Below are 24,667 nucleotides of genomic sequence, written 5' to 3' on the forward strand. Positions count from 1 at the left end.
GCATTTTTGAAGGAGTGCTAAACTGATGAGAGAATGCTAAACTGATGACAGATAAAATGAAGACTTGCAAAACATGCCTTTGCTTAAAATAAATACTAATCAGATGGGAATGGTGACTTTGAATCTTTGGAATGTTGCAAAAACAGTTGTTGTTTAGCGTTACAAGAAGGTCATATACCAGATCAAGGAATGGAGCAGAAACTTGGAGTGGAGTGGAGTCGGGTGGAGGTCAAAAGGGATTTTCACCTAGGGGCCTTTCTCGCTCAACACAATGAACAGTTATAGCACTATGGTTCTATTTTAATTGTCAGGGCAACCTCCTGGGGTTTGTAGTTTGATAGGGCTCTGGAACTCTGTTGCTGAAAAGTCTAAGTACCTCTCCCTGAGATGACAATCCCAGAATTTCATAGGATGGAACCCGGAACGTAGCCAGGATTTTGGGAAGGTAGGGTCCAGACTAAGTGCCACCATATATTTTGTGATTAGATTAGGTTTGGTTGATATTATTTTTACATTAATTAACGGAAGGGCAGGGTCTGGACCCCACAGACCCCCCCTGGCTACATCACTGTAACCATGGCTGTTAGATAAGAAACATAGTGCTACAACTGTGTAGTGTGAACAGTCACCAATTTCAGATTTGGCAATATAGCCATTGTACCAGACTGAATCTTACCAGAGTTTCTTTTGTGATTATGGCTATTGACAAAGAAGTCCAACTGCTGGTTGTGCAATGACTTGTATTTTGGTCAGTGAAATTTGTACAGGTAACTGTGGTCTTGTCAGGAATGGAGTTTCATTTAAAGAGAAAGGGACAGCCATTATTATTACCCTTGGAGCTTATTGCATTTTTAAATAAGCCACCTTACCTCTTCCATTTTTAAAGTCAAATATGGGATGCAGCTGGGTATTATCACACAGAAAATGCCACTGATGCTGATGCTTCCCGACTTTGAAAATCAGCAATCTGAGCATGGCATCTAGCCAGGTTTTAGGCAGGATTCAGGTGGGCGGCAGCAGCAGCATCATTTTCTGTGTGATAATACCCAGCTGCATCCCACATTCGACTTTAAAATGGAAGAGGTAAGTTGGCTTATTTAAAAATGCAATAAACTATCTTGTCTCTTTAGGCTACCTAAAAGGGATCTTCCTTTCTTTGTCTAGAAATGTCTTGATCAAACTCTCAGTGTCTTCCATTATTTTTTCCATCCTAATTAAGTAAGGAATTGTAATATAATGGAATAGTAATATAATGTTAAATCTATGCAATAGCAGTGTTGCTAAATGCTCAGTTCAATTATAAATTCACCAAGCTGTTTTCACAATGCTTCTCTTCCACAATGAATATATATAGTGATGGCATTATACTAAGTACTGTACCATTCTAAAATTGTTGATTTTTTTTTGTCTTTAAATTTTAATCATATCTGCATTAGCAATAAAAAGACAAAATAAAATGCTTGGAAATGAGCTGATTACAGTCATACATTTAAAAAAACCCTGTGTTTGTTTTTCAGAGAACAATGCTAAAAGAAATGTATTTCCTTGGATGGAGATGAAGGTATATTAATCAAGTGTGAGAGCTCCATTTGTGAATATGCAGGGCAATGCAACAGTTAACTGCCCTTGAATGGATGTTAGCTGAATGGGATCAACATTTCATGTAATTAATTTTCTGAAATTAAGGATTTGGAAAAGACTTTTGTAAAGATGACCCATTTACATGCTGGACTCAGTCCAGAGACTATAGAGAAAGCCCGTCTGGAACTCAATGAAAACCCAGATGTTTTACACCAGGATATCCAACAAGTCAGGGACATGATCATCACAAGGCCTGACATTGGATTTTTACGTACAGATGATGCCTTCATCTTGAGATTTCTTCGAGCCAGAAAGTTTCACCAAACAGATGCCTTCAGGTTACTGGCTCAATACTTCCAGTACCGTCAATTGAATCTAGATATGTTCAAAAATTTCAAGGCTGATGATCCAGGCATCAAGCGAGCCCTGATTGATGGATTCCCAGGAGTGCTGGAAAATCGTGATCATTATGGCAGGAAGATACTTCTGCTCTTTGCAGCCAACTGGGATCAGAGTAGGTAAATGTAGATAGTGTATCTTCTTTTATCTTCTTTTGGTCCACCATTCATTAACTTATCATTAAGAGCAATATTTTTGGCAACACAGTTATTTTGTATTTTGAATCATATTTAAATCCTGAATTGATTTCTCCACTTGATTGATTTGAAAGGCAAAGTTGTATACAAATAATTGATTTTATCTTTTCTTCAAATGTTTGGTTCCTTTCCCCCTATACATACTACAGACTTTAACAAAATATTTGTAGGAAATTCCTCAGTGCCTATTATGTCACACAGCTGGTCATATCGTGTATGTGATATAATCACTGGAGATACAGTAACAATACTGTAGTTTTCAAACCGGTGAGGAAATAAAAACCATTCACAACTGTTCAGAGAATGCCATGTGACTATTTCTAAACTGAATAATATGAAGAGTCAGGGAAAATGCTTCTTTGCTCATGACCATTCTTTCCATACCAGCTGGTGCCCATAAATTTTTGCTTTATTAACCCAAGAGCTGTAAACGTCAGACACTTACCTGGTCTGCAGGAAAGTGTAAAGAGAGTTGGATTTAAAGGGCAAAGGATTATGGTTAAATGAGATTGCCAACCCCCTCCCCCACAAAACACCATAACAAAATCCTATAAAGATTTTTTTAAATGATATTGATCAAATTAAACTATGGTTCTAATTTTGGAAATGTGATCAAGAACACATTTTGTTAAAATGAGAGACTATTTTAAAATGTTGCCTATGTTCACACATTTTGGTGATAATCCCTGGCATTTAATACAAATAGTTGCTAAAAGGAGTTTACACAGAAAAATCTAGAGACACGTTTCAAGATGGTCAAAAGATGGTTATTTTATTAGAAATAAAACTGAGCACCTTGAAACTTGTTTCAGGTTTCTTCTACAGATTCCATTGGAGGCTCTCCAGGTTGTATTTTCTTTTTAATGATTTAGAGGTTGTTGCCAAGCAATAATTGACATTCTGTTTCAGAGTTCTGCATGCATATTCTTGTGGCTATTGCAAGGTATCAATAATGGTAACATTGTTTTGCAAAATGTACTTACTATCGTTTATTCCTTCATGTTACTATTAAATAAAGAACTGCCAAGATTGCTGCGGTTTGCAGCAAAAGCTTAGACTTTATACGTGATAGACTGAAGTCATTAGTTCAGAGCAATTGCACTTTGCTTAAAACAATTACATTTTTCAGTCCATGGTATTAATAACTTTCTTGTGAATAGGGAAAAAGTGAAAGCTCTAATGAACATAATACTTTGAAGCAATGACATGTGAAGTGTTGCAACTGGATATTGTGGGAAATGAATGCATTTGGTTCAGTCATGCTACACCAATCTCTCTGTTCAGTTGCATGATTTAAGAAGTCATAATTAAAAGGATGCAATAGGAAACAGAAGAATATGGAAAAGGTACAAGATGCAGAGCATGGAAAACATTGACTTTTGGACTACAAATCCCAAAAAGCCCCAAGCTAACATTACCAAATAATTTTTCCTGAGCTGTTCTTATATCCTTCTCTGTCTAGAAGGTCTAGACTGGTTATATGTTGGTAGACTCCTACAATAGATGTTCCAGTCCTGCTCTGTCTTTTTATGGGAGAGGTAGAATGGCAAGATAGAGGGCCCCTTCTGCTCCCTCCTGCCAGACAACAATGATGAAGCAAGTATCCTGAGAAGCCATGAGATAGAAGTAGCAAGGAGAGAAAAGATGAAGAGGTCTTTGAAGCCAAATCTTTCTATAACCTGATACTTCAAAGATTTCCCCACATGATGTAGTCCAGTGATGGCAAAACTTTTAGAGACCAAGTGCCCAAACTCAGTAGCATTCCTGCACCGGGTATCACCCGGTGCCAGGGGAGGACTCCCAGGGGCAGGATTTCCATGAAAGAAACCCAAGGCACACTGTCTCAGCCTCAGGCTAGCAATAGCAACCCTCCCCCTGACAAAACTTGCCAAGAAAACTTCATGATAGTTTCACCTTAGGGTCACCAGGATGATTTGAAGGCGGCACGCACGCACGCGCGCACACACATAAGACACAAACTCTCAGCCTCAGGCTAGCAATAGTGAATCCCCCCTCTGATGAAATGGCACACCACCACCACTTCTTTCTCCTCCTCTTCCTCTTGCCTCCTCCTCCTCCCCTGTCCCTCCCTCCCTCCCTCCCTCCCTCCCTCCCCACACCAGCAGCAGGTGAGTCGCTGGAGGCAAGGGGCACCTCTGCCGCCACTTTCTCTTCCTCCTGCTTTTTTCCCTCCCTCCCTCCCAGCTCTCACCGGCAGTGAGCAGGAGGGTGGGTGAGTGGCTTGCAGCATGGGACTACCACCATCACTGCCACTTCCTCTTCCTTCTACTCTTCTCTCTCTTCCTCTTCCTCTTCTTCCCTCCTGGCTATCACCAGCAGTGGGCAGGCGGGCGGCTGGAGGCATGGAGCCACTGCTTCCTCTTCCTCCTCCTCTTCCTCCCTCCCTCCTAGCTCTTACCAATGGGCAGGCAGCTGGTGGTATGGAACCACCAGCTCTGCCACCACTTTCTTCTCCCCCTCCTCTCCCTCCCTCTTTCACTGGTGGCCTCACATGCCAACAGAGGGTCTTTGTGTGCCACGCTTGCCATGAGTTTGACATGGTGGTCTAGTCCATCAGAATATAGAAGAAACCCTTAAGCACCCTCCTCCATGTTATTTTATTACAAACCTCATTGTTCTGTGAAATGAACAAAGTCACACACTATCCAATCTGTTCAATGTGGTCATTTTGCTTTTCTTCATTTCTTGCAATTGAAAATATCTCCAAGAAGAAGGCTTAGCTTCTATACCTGGAGTGTGCAGGAAGAGCTGCTTGAATCTGCATATTTGTGTTCTGTTTTACACTTTATAAATATTAGAAGATTTTTCTGTGAGTGACTACTCAGCTGGAGGAAAAAGTATGCTGCTGATCAATACTAAATAGACCTAACAAGCTATATGTGGGGGCATTCCTAAAGGCAGATGTTATAAAACTATTTCTTGTAACAATCCTATGGTGACTTCCAGCTCTTAAGACTCATTGAGGATTCTCCCCCCACACACACTTTTAATATAACTATTACTATAACCATTACATTTTGTAATATAATAACACCCTCCAGTTACACTTGTTGCAGTGCAAGTTTTAGCACTTATAGCCAGCATAAGAGATGGTGAGGAAAACATCTGGCAGGCCACATGATTTCCATACATGGTGGAACAAGGAGAACAAGGATTAAGGAGGACAGCCACTGGCACATGCCCTGTTTCTACTTGATAGAGATTAACATTCCACAAATTGTAGTTTATTGTGGCACCAGTGCTATCGCTGATAGGGAAGGCTAAATGTCTCCAGAACTACAGGTCCCAGAATTCTGTAGCACTGTGTCAGGGGAGTTAAAGCAGTCTCAAACTAGATTATTTTTGCAGTGTGTTTTGGACCTAAGTAAACTTGGTTCATTGCCGTTTAGAACAATCAGTTGTGTCCTTTGCTTGATGGTTCATCTATAAATAGCTTAGTTCACCTATAAATTACACTAGGTGTTACTCGTGTGGAGTGTAGCTGCAGATGAATAAATTATTAAAGATATTTGTGTTTGACAGAAGTTGTTTCAATTACATCCTAGGAGACCATTAATAACACAATAACATGCAATAAGATATCTCTAATGATAAAGCATTAATTTGATACTTCTGCTTCCTATTTAAGGCATCACAGCACTATATTTGTGTCCATTGGCTAAAATTATTTCTTTGGTTTTGGAAAACACCCAGGGTCTGGCAGCTGAGGTCTCATGGACCAGCAACAATCTGTGGGCCACTACTTTGAATAGCACTGGCTTACAATTTCCTTCCTCCTCCTCTCTCTTGTATGTTTCTTTCTTTCTTTATCAAAAACAATTTCCTTTGCTACAACCACCTTAAAGAAAAGAGGATTGATGTGTAATCTTCAACATTTAGGTGATCTCGCTTATACAAACACTCAAGGAAGATTTCTTACTATTTGCCAACCATTAGCTCCCATTAAGAAAACATCTACCAGTCAGTCTGGGCCATTAAGTAATTTGTTTGACATCATTTCACTGGCAGCCATAACACTATATTTGAAACTGGTCTGACAGGCTGGACAATTCACATCCATATACCCTTCTTGAAAAAGAGTATATATTAGGCTGGGAGAAATCCATATGATGCTTATATTCTTGCAATAATATTACATAAAATTGTTTTAGAGTTTTGTATTGTAATCTATCCAGGTGAATCTATCATGGGGTTTTCTGGGGCTGAGAGTGTGTGAACCCCACCCAGTGGGGTTCCATAGGCAAGCCAGGAATCACACCCAGACCTCCAGAGTTGTAGTCCAGTGCTCAAACCACTACACCATGCTAGCTCTTATTTGCAGTTTTTCTGCTAAAAACAATTAGGGAAATTCTCTGGTACACTCCCCTAATTATTTTTTAGAAGAAAAACTACAAATATCAAGATTTCTTAGGACGAAGTCATGGCAGTTGAAGTGGCTTCACAGTAAAATTATATAATAATAGAATCGTAGAATTGAAAGAGACTTCAAGGGCCATCAAGTCCAATCCATACCATGCAGGAATACACAATCAAAGCTCCCCCAACAGATGGCCATCCAGCCTCTGTATAAAAACTTCCAAAGAAGGAGACTATAGCACACTACAAGGCAGCATATTCCACTGTCAAACAGCTCATACTGTCAGGAGTAGAAAATTAGTAAAGGATTGTAATCTTAATTGGACACTCATTCTTCTGAGATCCTATTAAGAATATTTCAAACTTGCAGTTCTTGATGAGGTGAAAACATATCTTTGACAGCATAGTTGCTGTAACCTTTTAGCAACTCTTTTCAGGCATGCCATAATATAAAATAAACAGATACAAAAATCAGTAGCAATCAAATCTTCAAGTGCTATTATAAAAGGTTCAACACATTGTTGTGTTCAGGTCAAGAACAGGGGAAATGTAATCAGGTGTTACTAGATTTGCTCCATTTTACCAAGGTGCACCCCTTGATTCCAAATCACAGTCTTTTAAATTAAACCTTCTGACAGGCTCATTCCTTTCATTGCAATTGAAGGGTGTTCATCCTTTCTTTCAAGCTTCTTACCTGCAGTTTGGCCTGATTGTACAAAATATAGATTCCAAACAACAAATCCTCAGCAAGTCATAGAGCACTATAAGTGGCACCAAATCGAAGGGGAAAAAGTAACCAACAGCAATCATTTAATACCATTAAGACAAAACGATCCATGAGGGAATAATTTTCTCCCTTTGTCCAAACTGTATCCTATTTTATATTATTCTTACAGCATAACATGCATGCAAAATTATATTCACAGCACTACTTCTGATCGCTTATGTTTAAAACAAATCATTATACAATGACACAATAATACAACAGGTCTACTAGGTATACACTGTGGATTTGGCACAGCTTTGCAGGGCTGACGTACTTGACTTGTGGTACATCCTGACAGAATTCTCTAGCAATGTATCAGACTAGAAAACAGTAAGCGTACGGACCATATGTACTGAATGTTACTTCTACAAAAGTTGAAGTTCACACTACAAAAACTTATGATCACAGTCCTTACTGCCATAGAGGCAGAGATGTTGGACATGCTGAAACACTAAGAAAATCTTCTCTTTTGTGAAACTTCAAAGGACAGATTTGCTGATATTCAATGTGGGTCATATTTGAGGGTGAGACTGAACCATGGAGTGCTTTCTGTCTCCCCTTCCTTGGCTGAATTATCTGGTTGAACCTTACCTATATACCTTATGCTAAAGATAAACCTATTTAAAGGTGCATCTACACCAGGTGCTTAATCTGGGGCTTGTCCAGAGCATAACGTCCTGGACTACCCTTGGAAAGATAACATATCCTATGATGAATCTGGTGTGACACCATGTTTTTGTGCACATGGACCAGCTGGGCCAACACCACATCAGGCCTGCTGACCTGTAGCCACTGTAGCCTTGCTGGCCAAGCAGCTCCCTGTGAAAGCCTGACCATCATTGTCACTTTTGCTCCATCACCATCAGAATGGAGTGCCCCACCATGTGATCATCAAAAGGGGTTACTCTATCCCCTCTTTGTCAATTGCACAGGTACCTCTTTCTGACCTCAGCAGAAGCAAAGACACACTACATGGAGCTCCTGCCCACGAGGAAGTGCCAGTGGTGGCTGCTCTAAAAACAGGCCACCACCTTTCCCTGCATTACTTAGTGTGGGGAAGGAGGATGGCATGGCTCTTGGCATGTGGATGACTAGATCAGATTGAACTGGACCATATCTAGCTGTCAAAACACACAATGAATCCAAGATTACTCGGGGGTTTCTGGGAAACGCCAGCGTTTTTCCTGATTTTGCTTAGCATGGGGCAATGTTAGGATAAGGGCAAGAAAACACAGGCCCTGTACAGATGTGCCCTTTGCGGTGTGTCCATGATGTGCTAGGATTGCCTCCGGGCAGCACATGCACACGTCCTGCAATCCTAGCACGTTGTGCATGCGCCGCTGTTACGCAGCGCCATACAGACGGTGCACATAATGATGACATCACAGCTGCGCCACCTCCAAATGGCTCTGCACTGCCTCCAAATGGCACTGCGCAGCTGCAATGTAACCATGCCGTCTCTGGCGCTTTGTGGCGCTACAAAAAGTATCCGCTTTTTGGAGCTTTTTTCCTGCTGCGCAGCAGCACCGTACAATTTGTATGTTGCGGCGCTCCTGCGCAACAAAGAGAGGCACCTTCCTGGAGCCTTTTTCTGGTGGTCTGTACCCCACCACAGATCCTCCTTATAAGTCTCCGTATACTGTGTGCACCGCCAGGGTGAGTGCGGTGTTTTTCACCCATGTTGACAAGCCCTAAGAGTTATAATTTGATCAATCATGGGATTTTCTCATCACATAGGATTAACTGGTTATTTTTTCAGTCATGTTCTCCACAGAAAATATTAGTATAGATATCAGGACAGATACTGGAGTATTTTGCGTGTAATTCCTAAGCTTAACTCTTTTGTAGTTTTTTGTGGGTTTTTAGGGCCATGTGGCCATGTTCTAGAAGAGTTTCTTCCTGACGTTTCGCCAGCATCTGTGGCTGGCATCTTCAGAGAATGCTTGCCTGGAAAAAAGTGAGTGTGTATATACTGTGAGCCTGGGAATGCAGGAGTGATTTGCATGTGTATTGTTCTGTGCTGATGGCTGGCCTCAGGCTGGGAGGCTAATACAAAAGAGGATTAGTGTCTGCTAATGATAGATAATGATTGGTGATCATTATCTGCTGGGAAAGCCCCTGACTCCGAGTGGTTTCCCATTTGCATTTGCTGAGTCCTCATTTTGCTATTCTTCAGGACTGATAGCCAAATTTTGTTCACTTTAAGAGTTTCTTCTTTCCGGTTGAAATTATCCAGATGTTTGTGGGTTTCAATGGCTTTCCTGTGCATCCTGACATGGTAGTGGTTGGCATGGTCCAGAATTTTAGTGTTTTCAAACAGTATTTTATGCACAGGATGGTTTGTGGCATGTTCTGCTACTGCTGATTTTTCTGGCTGGCCCAGTCTGCAGTGTCTCTTGTGTTCCTTGATTCTTGTTTGTCAGGGGCTTTCCCAGCAGATAATGAAACTAGTTGAAACTAGAAGTGATACCTTCTAGTCTCTTCTGACTGTATGAGAGTAAGTCATAACAAGGAAAACATGAAAGCCCAAGTCTAAGTACATTTCCATAGCATGAATCCATAGTTTACCTTTGCCCATAGACAGTGCCAGATTGTGAGTATGTCAGAGAGACAAGAAATGTACTCCAGTTTTTAATCCAAACTTTAAAGGGAGGTGTTGAATTGTATCTGCAAAATAGATCAAGCACTTTCGGTCTTTCTTTAAAGTTCATACTGAAACCCAGAGGAGATTCACTGCCCTACTGAGGTTGGACTCACTGGCTGCCACTGCCCACACTGCTATAAACACAGGTAAGCACATTAGGTGTAATTTCAGAGCTTGAAAGTAACTGTGTACAAATAATTTTGAGTTCCTTTGTCCAATAACTAAGCTACAGTAAGACTGTCAGATAGAGAAGTATAATTTCCTTTTGTAGTTTAACTATTTTTGTTACTTTTGTAGTTATGCAAATGTAGCTTCCCACTTTTACTTAATATCATGGAAGAAATATCACACGATTTAATCACTAGTTTGTCTTATTCTGTTGTATGCAGATTTTCCAAAAGTAACTATGTTAGCTACTTTTAATGACAGGAAAGTACAGAGATACTTATAAAAATAATAGCCAAGATAACTAGTTTTCAGATATCGGTAAATAACTGTATTTAAAGGGACAAGAGTATTGTCAATCCGACAATGCAAAATTAGATATCAGCAGAAGTTGAACTGTCTTAGAAGATTTATTTCTCTTTCTCCCTCATTCAGTCTTCCTCAGAATTTTTAACAAATTAAAATATGCAGTTAACAGAGTAAGATTATTTCAAAAAAAAGTTCATATATTAATCAAATACAAGTATACAAAATACAAAGAAGACATTCAAATTATCAGTGATGGAAGCACAATCTTATATACAGGAACTATTGTTTCCTCATATTGTACAATTTGAGCATCACTGGGATCTGAATTACTTTTAACTTTTCAATAAACTTTAAACAAATCATTTTTCCCCAGCTAAGCAATTAAGAATTGTGTTCAGTGTACAAGCATGGTCAAAAAAGTTAATAAGATATGAGGCTGAATGAACAATAAAGAATACAATACATGAAAAAGATAAGATAGGAGCAAATATGCATGCTGATGTTTTATTATCTCTTTTAATTTCATTTTTTATTGTCTGATCTGGAGGGGAGGGAGATACAGAAATAGGCAGAAGAGGTCGCATGAACAAATTAGCTACAAATAGATGGAACTGAAAATATGTGGAAACAATATAGGAAGGTTAAAAGGAGGGGAGGAAGTGTTTAACTTAGAATATAGAGATAAGTTAAACATAGAATTAGAGAACTTCTGATCACTGTCTTCATTGTGAAAAAGATTAGCCAATAATACATTATTTATTAATTTATAACTTATTAACATGGTTATATCTGTTTCCAAGATCTCAGGCAGACTACAATAAAATCAGTTTAATGGTTTAAAATAGTTTTTAACAAACCTAAAAAAGAAGAAGATAGCATTGGCTTAAACATTAGAAACAATCATGTCACTGGGCAAGATTCTGTGGTGCAGCCCACACTGAGTGACACCCCAGAAGAGGGGTGACAATCAGTCATCCTCCCCTCATGCTGTCCTGTCCCATCTTTTCCGCATGAAGGGATGGCACCGAGGAAGGCCATGGGCACTCCCCTCCAAGAGATCATGTTTTAGTTAGATATATAATTGTGACAGTATTGGCCTTGTCCAGCTAACTTGATGAGATGGGTATTGTATGTTCCCCTTTACAGACATTCTGATCAATGTGTGGACATTAAGGATAGGCTTCTAAAACAGAGAATACTCTGGTCCAGGTGGCATGGTCAGCTTCCCATCATCATAAACAGAATGTACATATGGAGGCAACCCTCTGTGGAACTCCCTGTGTTCAGGCATGTGCAACTGGACACATTTTGTGCATTAGGAAAAGAAAATGTCACAATAAGAAATAATTTATTGCCATTTTTATGCACCTCTGGGCTATTTTAGACTCTCCCCCGACAAAAATGGGAACAGGATGTCACTTTCAGTCATTTCTTGTTAAAAAAAATCTCTCTCTTCTGCCTGAAATAGTTCAGGGCCTGCCTAAAAACATGGCAAAAATGCTTCCATGCTCCGTAAGGTGCTGGAGGGGTGGGGTTAGGCATTTAGAGGCTAAAATTATTTTTATGTAAGGTAAAAACTGGGACACCTGTGGCCAAGAAACTGGATTGTTGTCAAAATAACAACTGTAAAAGATGAAGAACACACAAAGTAGGAGAAGCTGTAACAGTTTGCTTTTGCCTGAGTTGACAGGGAAGGAGAAGTTTCCAGCCCCTTCACTTTGTCTCCCTACTAAGTTGAATGCCTGCTACTAGTGCCTGCCGCACCTTCATGGATTTCAGCCATTGGTCCCTTTGAAGATTTGGGTGGAAAATACTGCCCTTATGGCTGCTCCATGTATCAGCTGTGTCTCTTCTGCTCTCTTCCAGCTTGGATAAGGCTCCACACAAAGGGGAAAGAAGTCCTGAGATTTTACCTGCCCATTTTCTCCTGGAACTCCAACAGCCGCTTTCTGTTTTCCCTCAGGACTTTTTAGAAATAACTTCTTAACAATGGTTTTCTTAGTACTAGCAGAAGCTGTTGGCTCCCATATCAGTAGAGTGATGATTCTGCTCCAGACATTAGTTTGAACCTTAAAAGAGCTATCCAAGGTGCTGAATCTTATACCTAAAATAAGTTCAAACTAAAGTAAGGTAGTGCCTTTAAACTTTGGATTCAAAGCTTCAACAGATTGACTGCTCCCACTAACATGGGAACCATCAGTTGCCACTGTTTAATACCTTAATTCCTGCATGCACTGAAGATTGGGGTTTACTAGCTAGTTATACAATATTCAATAAAATGATGTTAGAGCTGACAACTTTTGCATATCGGTGCTCACTGCTGGCTAGTTTGCATACTTGCATACTTTTGTTTGTTTGCTTTTTCACACCCATTTTCTACCTTCATCACTCTAACCTGCAGCGATTTTCTCCATCTTCCTTCTCTCCCCTCCACAAGACCACACATTTCGTTATGGACAAGTAATTTGTAACTAAACTACTTTTACAAGTTTTACAAAGAAGACTAAGCTTGTTTCTTTTCACTGCTAGAACCTGTGGGAGAGTGTGGAACTGATGGTTGTTCAGTTTCTGCCTTGTCAACTGTGCTTGAAAGTTCCCTGGTAACTCACATATTTCCCAATAGTTATGCCCACCGCCTTTATTTTATCATGCATTGTTGAAAGTATGCTTCCATGAACATACACTTCTTATTTTAACTAGATGGCTAGTGGCTGCTTCGACCAATTGGACAGGGGTTAAGTTGCTGAATCTGACTTGTTTCTAGCCTAGTTCAAAGATTACTAGAAAGTACTATTTATTTTCTCTATTTCACATAATGCTGAACAGATCAATTTATTCTGTCCCTGTCAGAAAGTACTTTAAGATGTCTAAAAGTAACACTTTGAAATGGCTTCAGTATAACTAAAGAAACTGTGGCGCGTTACAGACCGCCGAAAAGTGGCAGCCTGCCAGATTGGGGCCTCAGCGGCTAGAGCAGCAGCCGCTGAGGCCCCGATCCGCCGCTTTCCAGGCCGCGAGGAAGGGGCAAAAGGCCCAGCGACACAAACCTGGAAGGAGCTCCGAAATGGAGCTCTTTTCAGGGCTGCAGAAAGGGCGCACTAAGCGCCCTCACGCGGCCCCACTCTGTAACAACTGCGCCGCCTCATTTGGAGATGGCGCGGTCGTGACGTAGTCACGGCGGCGGCCATGTTGAACGGCCGCCGCCATTTTGTACGTGCTGAGCACGTACTAGGGTTGGGGGGTGCGGAAGCGCCGCCGCTTCCTAACCCTAGTACGTGCTCAGCGCGTATTTAGAGGCCCGTCTGTAACGGGCCTCAGTATTAGAGAACAACAAATTGTGTCTGGGACCTATTAATTTAATGCCGGCATGCTTTGCAGATATATGAGCAGGTTCTACCCCAAAGCTGTGGAAAGCAGGGCTGGTCTAAATTTAAATAAAGATGTTTGAGGATGAATTATGCTCAGTTCTATGAAATTCAGAAAGTTCTTATTGTTCAATTGTTTTCTGACATAGTCACATGACTTGGGTGGCACTCTTCTTGAAACCATTTTTCTTCTTTTTCTTTGCCTTTGCAATATTGGGATTCTCACAGCCTCATTGGCCGTTAATCCTGATGGATATGACCAGTGCAATATTATCACTGATGTATTATCATTTCAAGTGCAATGATGCCATGGATGCTTGTAAACAAAATCACATGGCTCATTTCAGCCAAGTAGATTAAAAAGCATCTTGGATAAACGAGGCTCAGATTAGGCAAAAAACAAAAACAAAACAAAAACAAAAAAACAAAAAACAAAAAAAGAGAGAGAGAGAGAGAGAGGAAAAGGCTCTAAAAAGAGAAGCAAATGGGCATCAAGCAGCACTGGAATAATACAAAAATTAGAATTTAGTTTGCAGAGCATAGAACATTAGTGTCGATCAAAATGAGTACATCAAATGCCATCCATACCTCAGCAATGGTAGGATGATGTTCTGGGCTACCACTGTTCAGTTATGATTGGCTCTGCCACATGCCTATATTCATTCCACTTAAAAGTAACTTCTGAAGCTCTGCAAGCAATCTGGCCGTTGCACTAAATGTTTTGCTTTTTAAGTGAGTTTTGAACTTTGAGGATATCTGACAGAATTGGGAGCATACTTATCAAATTTGCAGATGACACCAAATTAGGAGGAGTAGCTAACACCCCAGAGGACAGGATCAAAATTCAAAATGATCTGAATATGCTAGAAAGTTGGGACACAGCTAACAAAATGAACTTCAACAGGGAGAAATGTAAGGTACTGCACTTAGGGCAGAAAAATAAAATGCACAGATATAGGATGGGGGACACCTGGCTTAAAGAGACAACATGTGAAAGGGATCTAGGAGTCCAAGTAGACCACAAGTTGAACATGAGTCAACAGTGCGATGCGGCAGCTAACAAGGCCAATGCGATTTTAGGCTGCTTCAGTAATAGTATCTAGATCAAGGAAGTAATAGTGCCACTCTATTCTGCTTTGGTCAGGTCCCACCTGGAATACTGTGTCTAGTTCTAAGCACCACAATTTAAAAAGGGCATTGAGAAACTGGAGCCATGTGTCCAAAGGAGGGCAGCCAAAATGGTGAAGGGTCTGGAAACCATGAAGCCCTATGAGGAGAGACTTAGGGAGCTGGGGATGTTGAGCCTGGAGAAGAGAAGGTTAAGAGGCTATATAGCCCTGTTTAAATACTTGAAGGGATGTCATACTGAGGAGGGAGTTAACTTGTTTTCAGCTGCTCCAGAGACTAGGACCCGGAGCAATGGATGCAAGCTCCAGGAAAAGAGATTCCACCTCAACATTAGGAAGAACTTCCTGACAGTAAGGGCTGTCTGACAGTGGAACACACTCCCTTGGAGGTCTTTAAGTAGAGGCTGGATGCCCATCTGTCAGGGATGCTTTGATTGAGAGTTCCTGCATGGCAGGGGGTTGGACTGGATGGCCTTTGCAGTCTCTTCCAACTCTATGATTCTATGATTCTATGGCCCACAGCCTTATAGAAGAAAAATCACAGGGATTAAGAAGCTAGCAGTTTCAGAAGAAAATCTGGGTCTATTGAGCCAGAATTGCAAAAACAGGGAATAATAGAGCACTTCTGGTGATTCCTTCTTTGTGTGGGAGGAGAAGTTTTATGACTTGAGAAGCATTTGATAGATTTAGTTTTGCTTTTTCTGACTATCTAGTGTGTGTGTGTTTCAAGTTGACTGTCAATTTATGGTAACCCCATGAATTTCATAGGTTTTTCTTAGGTGGCTTTGCCATGAATGTAACTCCTGTAAAATCATACATTTAACATGCTTCTCTCTCTCACACACACACACACACACACACGCACACACACACACACAACTGCAGTGTGACCAGGAGTCAAAGAACTAAATTAAATACACTGAAATAATATTTATTTTATTTTACCACCTTGCTGGAGTCTCCCCCCCCCCCCCGCCTTAGTTATTTTCATTTTTGATAATAAGAACTGTACAACTCTTCTTCCTTTGCAGCCAAGTATACATCTTAAATTGCATCAGTAGAAACTACCATCAAATCCAAGTACTGAGTTTTCAAAATCGCAGGGCTTAATTGGTTTGACTTAGGCCCTGTACTGACCAGTGAAAAGCGCCAGCCTGCGGGCAGCGCAAGGGCTGAGTGTCTGCACCCTCCAAGCCCTACCATCGCTGCCAGGGTGTCATTGTGGCATGCGCCAGTCCATGATGATGCACATCTGGTGCAGCACCCAAACAGTGCAGTGTGGAAGGAGAATCATCAATGGCATGTCGGTGCACCTATGACACCACTTCCAGGGAGCAAGAAGGAGCCACTTTCCATGGCTTCTTTTTGCTCCCTCCACAGCCCACAGCATGAAGTTGCTGTGGCCCCAATCCTGGGCAAAAAGGGGCAGCGTTGAGCTGGCCGTCTATACAGCCCCTTTAGCTTTGTAATTCATTTTCAGAATGGGGCTTCTACATATGCTTGAGTTGGGCACCTAATCCTCCTTTTCAATTCTGAAAATATTCCTGCTATTTGATATGGTTCAAATATTGCCATATTTTCACCATTTGTGTGTACATGCTTCAAACTATGTTTATTCTACCACAGTTTTTTACATATTTTTGTGGGGTTTTTTGTGTGTTTTGTGACCTTAGGCAACTCATACAATTTTGAATTACTGAGGACATTGACCACCATAAGAACTCTATCCCCACTGAATTTTTTCTTTAGTCCCTAGCACTGGAGTCACTTAAAAGTTTGGTTGATCATTTAGATATAATCACTGGAATCTTGTATGACCTGTTATGTTACATAACTTTGTGTACACCTATCTAAATACCAGCGGTGCTAAAAAACCCTTTACTAAATTGTGAAGATGCATAATGGGCAACCAGAAGAGCATCCAGGATGTATTGGTCCTGATGTGCACCAGAGACTTTGCCGTCTTTGCTATGTAACAATGGCCCGTTACAGACGGGCAAAAAGTACATGCTGCACATGTACTAGGGTTAGAAAGGAGTGTCCTTTCCGGATGCCAATAACCCTAGTACACGCTCAGCACGTACAAAATGGCGGCACCCATTCTACATGGGCACCGCCATTTTGATGTAGCAGATGCATAGTGTCCACATGTCTCGGCACCATTTTGATGGTGCAAGTGCACCATTGGTGCTTTGTGCTGCCATAATGGCATTGCAAAAAGAAGCCGCTTTTTGCGGCTTCTTTTTGCTGCGCTGAGGAGTCACGTGGTTTGGCCACTGGGGCTCCTCGGTGCAGCAAATGACGGCGCCGGCAGACCGCCCTTTTTGGTCTGTAAAGCGCCAATGTAATACCAGCTCTCTATGGGAATTACGCAACTGGACTATTCTAGTTTCCACATGTGTAAATTCACTTACCAAGATGTAAGTAATCAATAAAGAGAGCCAGTGTGATGAGGCATAATGGGTTACAAGTGTGATGTAATGGTTTGAGCATTGGACTAGGATTCTGGAGACCAGGGTTCAAATCTTATGGAAACCCCCTGGGTGACCTTAGGCAAGTCATACTCTTTCAGCCTCAGAGGAAGGCAAAGACAAACCCTGTCTGAGTAATCCTGTCAAGAAAACCCCATGAAGAAGAAGAAGAAAGTTTTTTGGTGTTTTTTGGGGGGGCTAGAAGACATTTCGAACAAGATTCTGGCCATAGTTTAGGCATTCAAAGAAAAGGGCCAGGCAAATTAACCAAGAGAATGAGAACATTACAAATATATAAGGTCTAGGTGTGAATGTTTCTCAGGGTCTCACACTTTCCAGGGCTAGAAGTAGGGTAACTGGAAGAAAATATCATGGGGGCCAGATGTCTTACGGGGAGCAATGCCCTCATTTCTCTCTGGCACACAAACATACACACTGTAGCTGTTTCACTATAGGCTGAATTTATCTAATTTCGTATAATTTCAAAAGCCAAGCAGGTTGGCCCTGGTTAGTGCTTGGAAAGGAGAATATCAGGGATCTGCAGGTAGGGCTAGGAAAGAATCCTTTCTGCAGCAAAGGCAGTCACTCCTCATCATACTTGACAATAGTGGACGTGATAAACAGCTGCCCTGACTCAGTTTATTTATTTATTTATTTATTTATTTATTTATTTATTTATTTATGGGATTTATACGCCACCCTTCAGCTCTAAAGGCTATCAGAGCGGTTTACAATTATTATTTTTAATTATAGGTTGGCTTCTTCTGTTTATACCAGTGATAGAAATTATGTGGCCCTCCAGATAGTGTTGGACTGTAACTCTCAATATTCCTCAGTATCAGCTATACCTGCACAGGGCGCCAGGACTTATAATCCAATAGCAACATCTGGAGGACTGTATGCTATATTCTGTATTCTGCCCCTGCTATATTATATTGCTTTTGTCATTGATATAGAACCAGTTCTTTCTCCTATCTGTTTTGTTTCCAGATTGTATGACGAATGTCCTTTTTTTTCTTGTTACAATTGATGGTTGTGGTTGTCGCCTCATGTTGAATGCATGTCAGGCCACTAAAGTTCTCTTTTAAGACTTTCTTCATTTGTGAATATTGTTCCCACTTTATCATATAGGTTTTGATTTCCTCTCATTCCAAATCTCTCTTCAACAGTAATCTGTAGATTTTTGCTATCTTTATTTTTACCCTGGGATCATATTATTGTATCCAACTCATTTTGTGTCACTTCAAGTCCTTCAGCTTTTAAATCTTCTGCAAATGTCCTCTTGATTTGTAAGTAGCTATACCACTGAATTTTGTAATCTTTTTGCTCAAACTCCTTGTGAGTAACCGTAGTAATGTTACTAGATTCATCTTTTAAAAGTATGTTATTCTATGTCATCCATTCTTGTTTCATTTTCCACCTTCCAAAGAAGGCTTCTTGTATTCTAATCCATAAAGATATTTTTTCATAAAATTTGGACTTGCACCAGATTTTTAAGAGGGCCTTCCTTTCAAAACTGAATATGATTTTAGGTTCAGATCCTTCTTTTTTGTCTCAGCAAGCTGCCACAGCACAGCAAAGCAATTTTCACTAATCCGTGTGAACACAGATTGCTCCTTAGTTTTCATATTTAGCCATATTTCTCAATTATTTCTCTGCTTTTAAAAAATAAATAAATAAGGGAGACCACAAGACTGCAGATTTGACCATACCTGAGGCTGAGTCAATGGCAATGAAAAACACAGCATCCATTATTGAAGACTGTTAATAAAGGAGTTGAAAATAAAATGGTTAGTGTAATAATGTCTCTATATAAACCAAAGGTGGGTATATTGCAGTACTCACTATCAGCCCCCAAGCCACCAGCCATTGAAATAAAACTGAAAAATATGCTTTGAACCCCCTAGGGGACATGAAGAACAATTGCACTATGTTATCTCCACCCCCCCCCCCCAAAAAAAAAAAAAATCTCTTTTAGGTCTAAATCACATCAGGAGGACTCCCAGAACAATGCAATTGCTTCTTATAGTACCTTCAGGGCACATTGAGCCTTTTCCAAATTATTTTTTTAAATTTGTGGGCAGCTTAAAGGGAGGTGCATATTCCAAGTTCCAGACCCTGAGAAGCTGATCTCTCTAAATACAGTCAGCCCTCATATCCACAGATTTTTTTAACCACAGATTGAAGCATCCATAGCCTGAAAATATTTTAAATATATATCAGGGATGTAGCGGGGGGGGGGGGGGGGTCCGAGGGCCCAAACCCCATTATAATGGTGGCACTTAGTCTGGACCCCCCTTCCTAAAATCCTGGCTACGTCTCTGTATATATAAATGCCAAAAAGCAAACCTTGACTTTGCCATTTTTATAAGGGACATCATTTTACTATGCCATTGCGTTTAATGGGACTTGAGCATCCATGGATTTTGTTATCCCGGAACCTAACTCCAGTGGATACCGAGGTCCCACTGTGTTAACCAACATCATGGTTGTATTCTGGAAATCTCATCTCAAAAAGAATATTGTAGAATTTGAAAAGGTATAGAAAAGACATAACAACAGTATCAAGAGCTTAAAACATTTCTTCTCTGCTGAAAAGAGCAAGCATTTGAGTTCATTTAATTTAGAAAAAGAGAGCAAAGATAAGAAAACATACTAGTGCTGTGGAACAAAGAGAATAGAGGCACATCATTTTTTTCAGTCACTCTCACAACACTATAAATCTGGGTCACCAAATGAAACTGCTTGGCAATAGATTCAGGTCAAACTAAAAAAAGTAGTTTATCACACAGTGAGTAACATACTCACACATGTAATTCATTGAAGCAAAAAGTGGTGATGGCCACTGTTTCAAAGCTTTCAAAGGGGAGTAGAGAAATTTATGTGGGGCAGATAGAGGTGACTTCCATGTCAGTGGGACGGATGTAGTACCAGGATGTTTTGATTAGCATGGACAAGAAAATAATCTCCCACAAACCCTCAGGCTGTGTTGTTCCTTCTAAACTTAGCTGTAGTCATCACAGTAGTGGGAGGGTGGGGGGTTGGTGGAGAGAGAAGACAGGTTTCCCAACTATACACACTTTTGCACACTGTGTGATGCCAAGTATTTTGGGCTGGCTTGTTACTGAATGTTTAATTAAGACTCGCTTGCTTTTTAAAAAATACAGACCCATTTCTTGCATGCAACAGAAACAGAAAGTCTCAACAATAAAAAGTCTTAGGATATCTCTAAATTAAGAAACTTGGTTGAAAAATATTCATGGATATTTATTTATTTATTTATTTATGCATGCATGCATTTCACGTGATTTGTAGAAAATTACAATGATTTCTTTGTCTCATTTATTCCCTCTTCAGGAATTCTTTTGTAGACATTTTACGGGCTATTCTGTTGTCCTTAGAAGTTCTAATTGAAGATCAAGAACTTCAGATAAATGGCTTCATTCTAATTATAGACTGGAGTAATTTCTCCTTCAAGCAAGCCTCCAAATTAACACCATCTATCCTCCGACTGGCCATTGAAGGGTTACAGGTATGTCAGCATATGATTCTCTAGGAAATAATTTATGTTTGATGAAGGGAATAGTGTTTCTCAGCATGCAGAACAGAAAAGAAAAAATATTTGCATATCTGAGCTTTAATTCATCAGAATTTCCACTGTTTGTTTATTCCCTGTTTTCATTGCAGTGGTGAGCCTCTTCTTACCACAGGGCCTGTATGACTTACTGCAGCAATTAAGAATAATGTTTAGAGATTTGAAATTTAATCCACATGAGACTTCCTGGGGATTAAAAACTTGCAACATCTGTCTGATGAAACACATGCCACCCACACAGTCTATGCATGCATGCTGCACAGAGGAAAAATAAGCATCCAGAGACACAGCTGAGCATCAGTCAGTCATGTCTGAAATGCCAAAGGGCCAACTGGTTATTTTTTTCCCCAAAAAAGAAACTAATGTGAACAATTAGAACTGCTAAAGACACAATACTCATGTCTGTGCTAGACAATTTATGAGCAGACTTTCCTAGAATACTGCAGTGCGCTTGCATGGTTTGGACCTAATCTCAGATTCTGTCATTGATGTGTGTGTGTGTGTATATAGTAGAGTGGTGTTATATTGTACATTAAAAACAACCCCTTTTCCTCTTCTGACAAAACCTTTGCTCTCCTCAAACTGGATTGGATTACTGGGAAACTCTCCAGGGCTATTTTTTTAGATGGTATGGAAGGTTGTAGCAGGGAGGGAAGTTCAAGAGTTCTAAGAAAGATTTACTCGTAAGTGCTTTGAAATGTTTGCGCAACCCACCTCGTTTCTGATATATCAGAAATAAATCCCATTGAAATCAATTATGGCTTATTTCCAAATGAACATACAAGATTTCAGTCTAAGTGAGAATTATTTGAAACAGCAGTGGCTGGTGGCTTCCACATCAGTGAGGCAGGGAATCCAATCTGGATTTTAGTCCTGGTGATTAACTTGTTCCAGGTCTGCCATTCAGCACTTTGAATAATTTCTTAAAGTTTGGTAAATCAAAGAAGAGGGTAAACAGATGGTGGCTATGTGCTTAAAAAGCCTGATGACTGTGAATACACTTTAGGTCTTCTTCAGAGGTCTATTTAAAAATCTCCAAAAAGACAACACATCCTGCAATATGTTTCCTTTTTCTTCATGGATTTGCTGCTCTCTGGGTTTGGTTTGGTTTTTGTCCTTTAAAATGTGGTCTAAAATCCAAATTCACTGCACCAGTGATGTGGAATGTCCCAGCTGCCACTGTTTGGACGGATTTCTCAAGCCTTTCCCTCTGCATTGTTGAAAGAAGGTCAGCTTGACATATTCCCTGAACACTTGAGCTGTCTGTTTGTAGCAGCTGCTGTGATGTAAGGTAAAGTGGAGTATTCTCTGAACTGTCAAGGAGAACTTTGAAAGGAGACCAGGGCTCTATTGTTTACATTTAAAATATAGGAGTTGGAACAAACTTTGTAAATGTCAAGAAAAGGCCCATGTTGGCTATCTGTCTGCCATTTCCCCCCAAACTGAGATGGAATGAAGGGAAAGGGGAGGATGCACGTTTTGTTATTGTACTGATTTTCTAGCAGTTCAGATAAATTATCTGGAGAGCCCTAACTGCTGGTCCTAGAAATGAAAATATGTGAAATATAATTTGAAGTTTAAACAAGATACAACTTTAATTATTTATCTGCAACAGCTGCCATAGTAGTTACTACCTATCATTTTTCCCTTGTGCAGATGGTTACTAAGCCTTGATGAACCAGTGGATAACTTGCCAGGCATATTGTCAGTGACATATGCAGGTGCACCTGGGGCTTGCAGCAGTATATGTATTTTTTCAGACCTCCTTCAGTACCTCCTTCTGCAATGCCACAACCTGGTACTAGAAACAGCCAGGAGGCTCTGCCCACAGGCCAACTGCAGGGACTTGCCCAGTCTTATCCTTGCTGCTCTTGAGCAGCAAGGGCAAATGGAGCAGCCTTCTTCCCTCTGTACTCAGGAGCACCAGAATGAGCCTTGATGCATAACAAAAGACAGCAGCTGGAGGCTGGAACTGCCCCTGACATCTCCCCCAACAGATGTTTTGCTGACTTGTGGAAGCATCCAGGAAGAAGAAACAGCCTCTGCCACCTCCACCAGTATGCTGTCAGAAACTTAACACTCTGCCAGTGTGATGTAGAACCCTGTCCTGCCCATCACTGGTTCTTTTGCATGGACAAGACCACTCAATACTTTCTTGCAGTTATATCCACTGTTCATCACTTGGGAAAGTTACCTTTTTCACAACAACACAGAGAATCCTCCTAGCCAGTAGAAAGATACTAAGAATTGTACTCCAAAAATTAAAAATTCCAAGCTCTGTTACTACTTTCAGCTCATCAAGGTTCATACAGCTTTAGCGAATGCTATAACAGAGGCAGTTGACACCACCATAATGTTTGCCAAAGCTGATAGCCTCTTCTGCAGTAATCTGGCAGGGCCCCTGGAGTCTCCTGCTCCATTTGTTCCAAGTCAACCCTACCATTAGACAGGTTGAAAATATGCCATAGGTGGCATATTCTGTAGTACTGCAGCACTGACCCTTAGCTATTCTCTCTGTTGGAGGAAAGCAAAATGTGTTCCCCAGAACCAATTCCACATCTTCTGAACTAGCCTCCTGCCCTCTAGTACTATGCACTAGGTGTGCTATAATTCTGTTGATATAAACACCGTGTGTTCCCCTCTCTTTTCTTGCTTACAATAAATACAATTTCATTGTGTTTCTTATATTATTATAACCAAGAGCATACTAAATACACATCCCAACTTTCCTTGTGCTGTTTTCCCTTTTCTGTTTTATCACTTTCTTCTCCAAATCCATAAATGGACAAGCCATTTTATCCATAAGAAAAAGCCCTTTCTGGGAAATCAAGGACACAATAGTATAGGAACTGACTACAAGGGAATAGTTAATATAAAAGAATAAATGGGATGCAATTAATGAGGCCCAAGCCAAATTAATAACTGCAGTGAAAATTAATTTAATTAATATATAAATCTAATGCTTCTGTCCTATTATAAGTTCCTTTATGAATATTAATAAGGTTCTTGAGGTCGTTAAACACAAAGAACAATAAAGAATTACTTGTGGTTTGGAAGAAACTGCAAGCAATAATTTGGATGGTTTCACAAGGGCATTTGTTAATGATATTATATCTGAGAATAAGTTGGAAGTCCATTTTCAGACATGCAAAACTTTCTTTTTAACTTGCAGAGTTGATTGCATCTTAATTTAGAATGTGATACTTGATCCATGGGCACATATATTGGAAAATGTAGTGAGTGCCTTTCTGGGAATTATAGGCAAGAATTATGATCCCTGTATTTTGTATTTTCAAACCAAGAAATATGAGGTTCTGACCTAAAACAGCATCTTTAATCTAGGAGAATCATCTGTTAAATCTGTTTAGCAGGGGTTCTCAGCCACCTGTTCAGGTATACACTTCTGTAATCCTATGGACCATAGTTCCTAGTGACAATAATAATTCCAAACATGTGCCAAAACTGTGCTGTAATAATAGAAATGTAGAAAAGGCTCATGTAAGTACTAACTAATGGAAAAGGCTGCACACTAAGCTTCCACTTTATTTGTTGGCCTTGTTTTGATTCACTCCAGCCTGCCTTCTGCTGAGGATAAACTCTGCCCATTCTCTGTATTAAGGGCAATTGGATAAGTGAATGGATGAAATCTTGTGGCACACATCCTCTGATGG

The 24,667-nt window shown here is 40.4% G+C and overlaps 1 protein-coding gene across 1 annotated transcript in view; it reads left to right on the forward strand.

Annotated features, from left to right (window-relative positions):
* Positions 1–24,667, forward strand: part of LOC149317362 (clavesin-1) — a 93,482-nt gene that overhangs the window by 12,715 nt on the left and 56,100 nt on the right. Inside the window, exons 2-3 of the mRNA XM_089517367.1 lie at positions 1,518–2,099; positions 20,759–20,933. Of these exons, the coding sequence (XP_089373493.1) occupies positions 1,711–2,099; positions 20,759–20,933 (564 nt within the window). The 5' untranslated portion in view covers positions 1,518–1,710. The remainder of the gene's footprint in view (positions 1–1,517; positions 2,100–20,758; positions 20,934–24,667) is intronic.

The sequence above is a fragment of the Sceloporus occidentalis genome, unplaced genomic scaffold (genome assembly GCF_023333645.1).
Source record: "Sceloporus occidentalis isolate IW3139 unplaced genomic scaffold, rSceOcc1.0.p SCAF_3, whole genome shotgun sequence".
Taxonomy (NCBI): domain Eukaryota; kingdom Metazoa; phylum Chordata; class Lepidosauria; order Squamata; family Phrynosomatidae; genus Sceloporus; species Sceloporus occidentalis.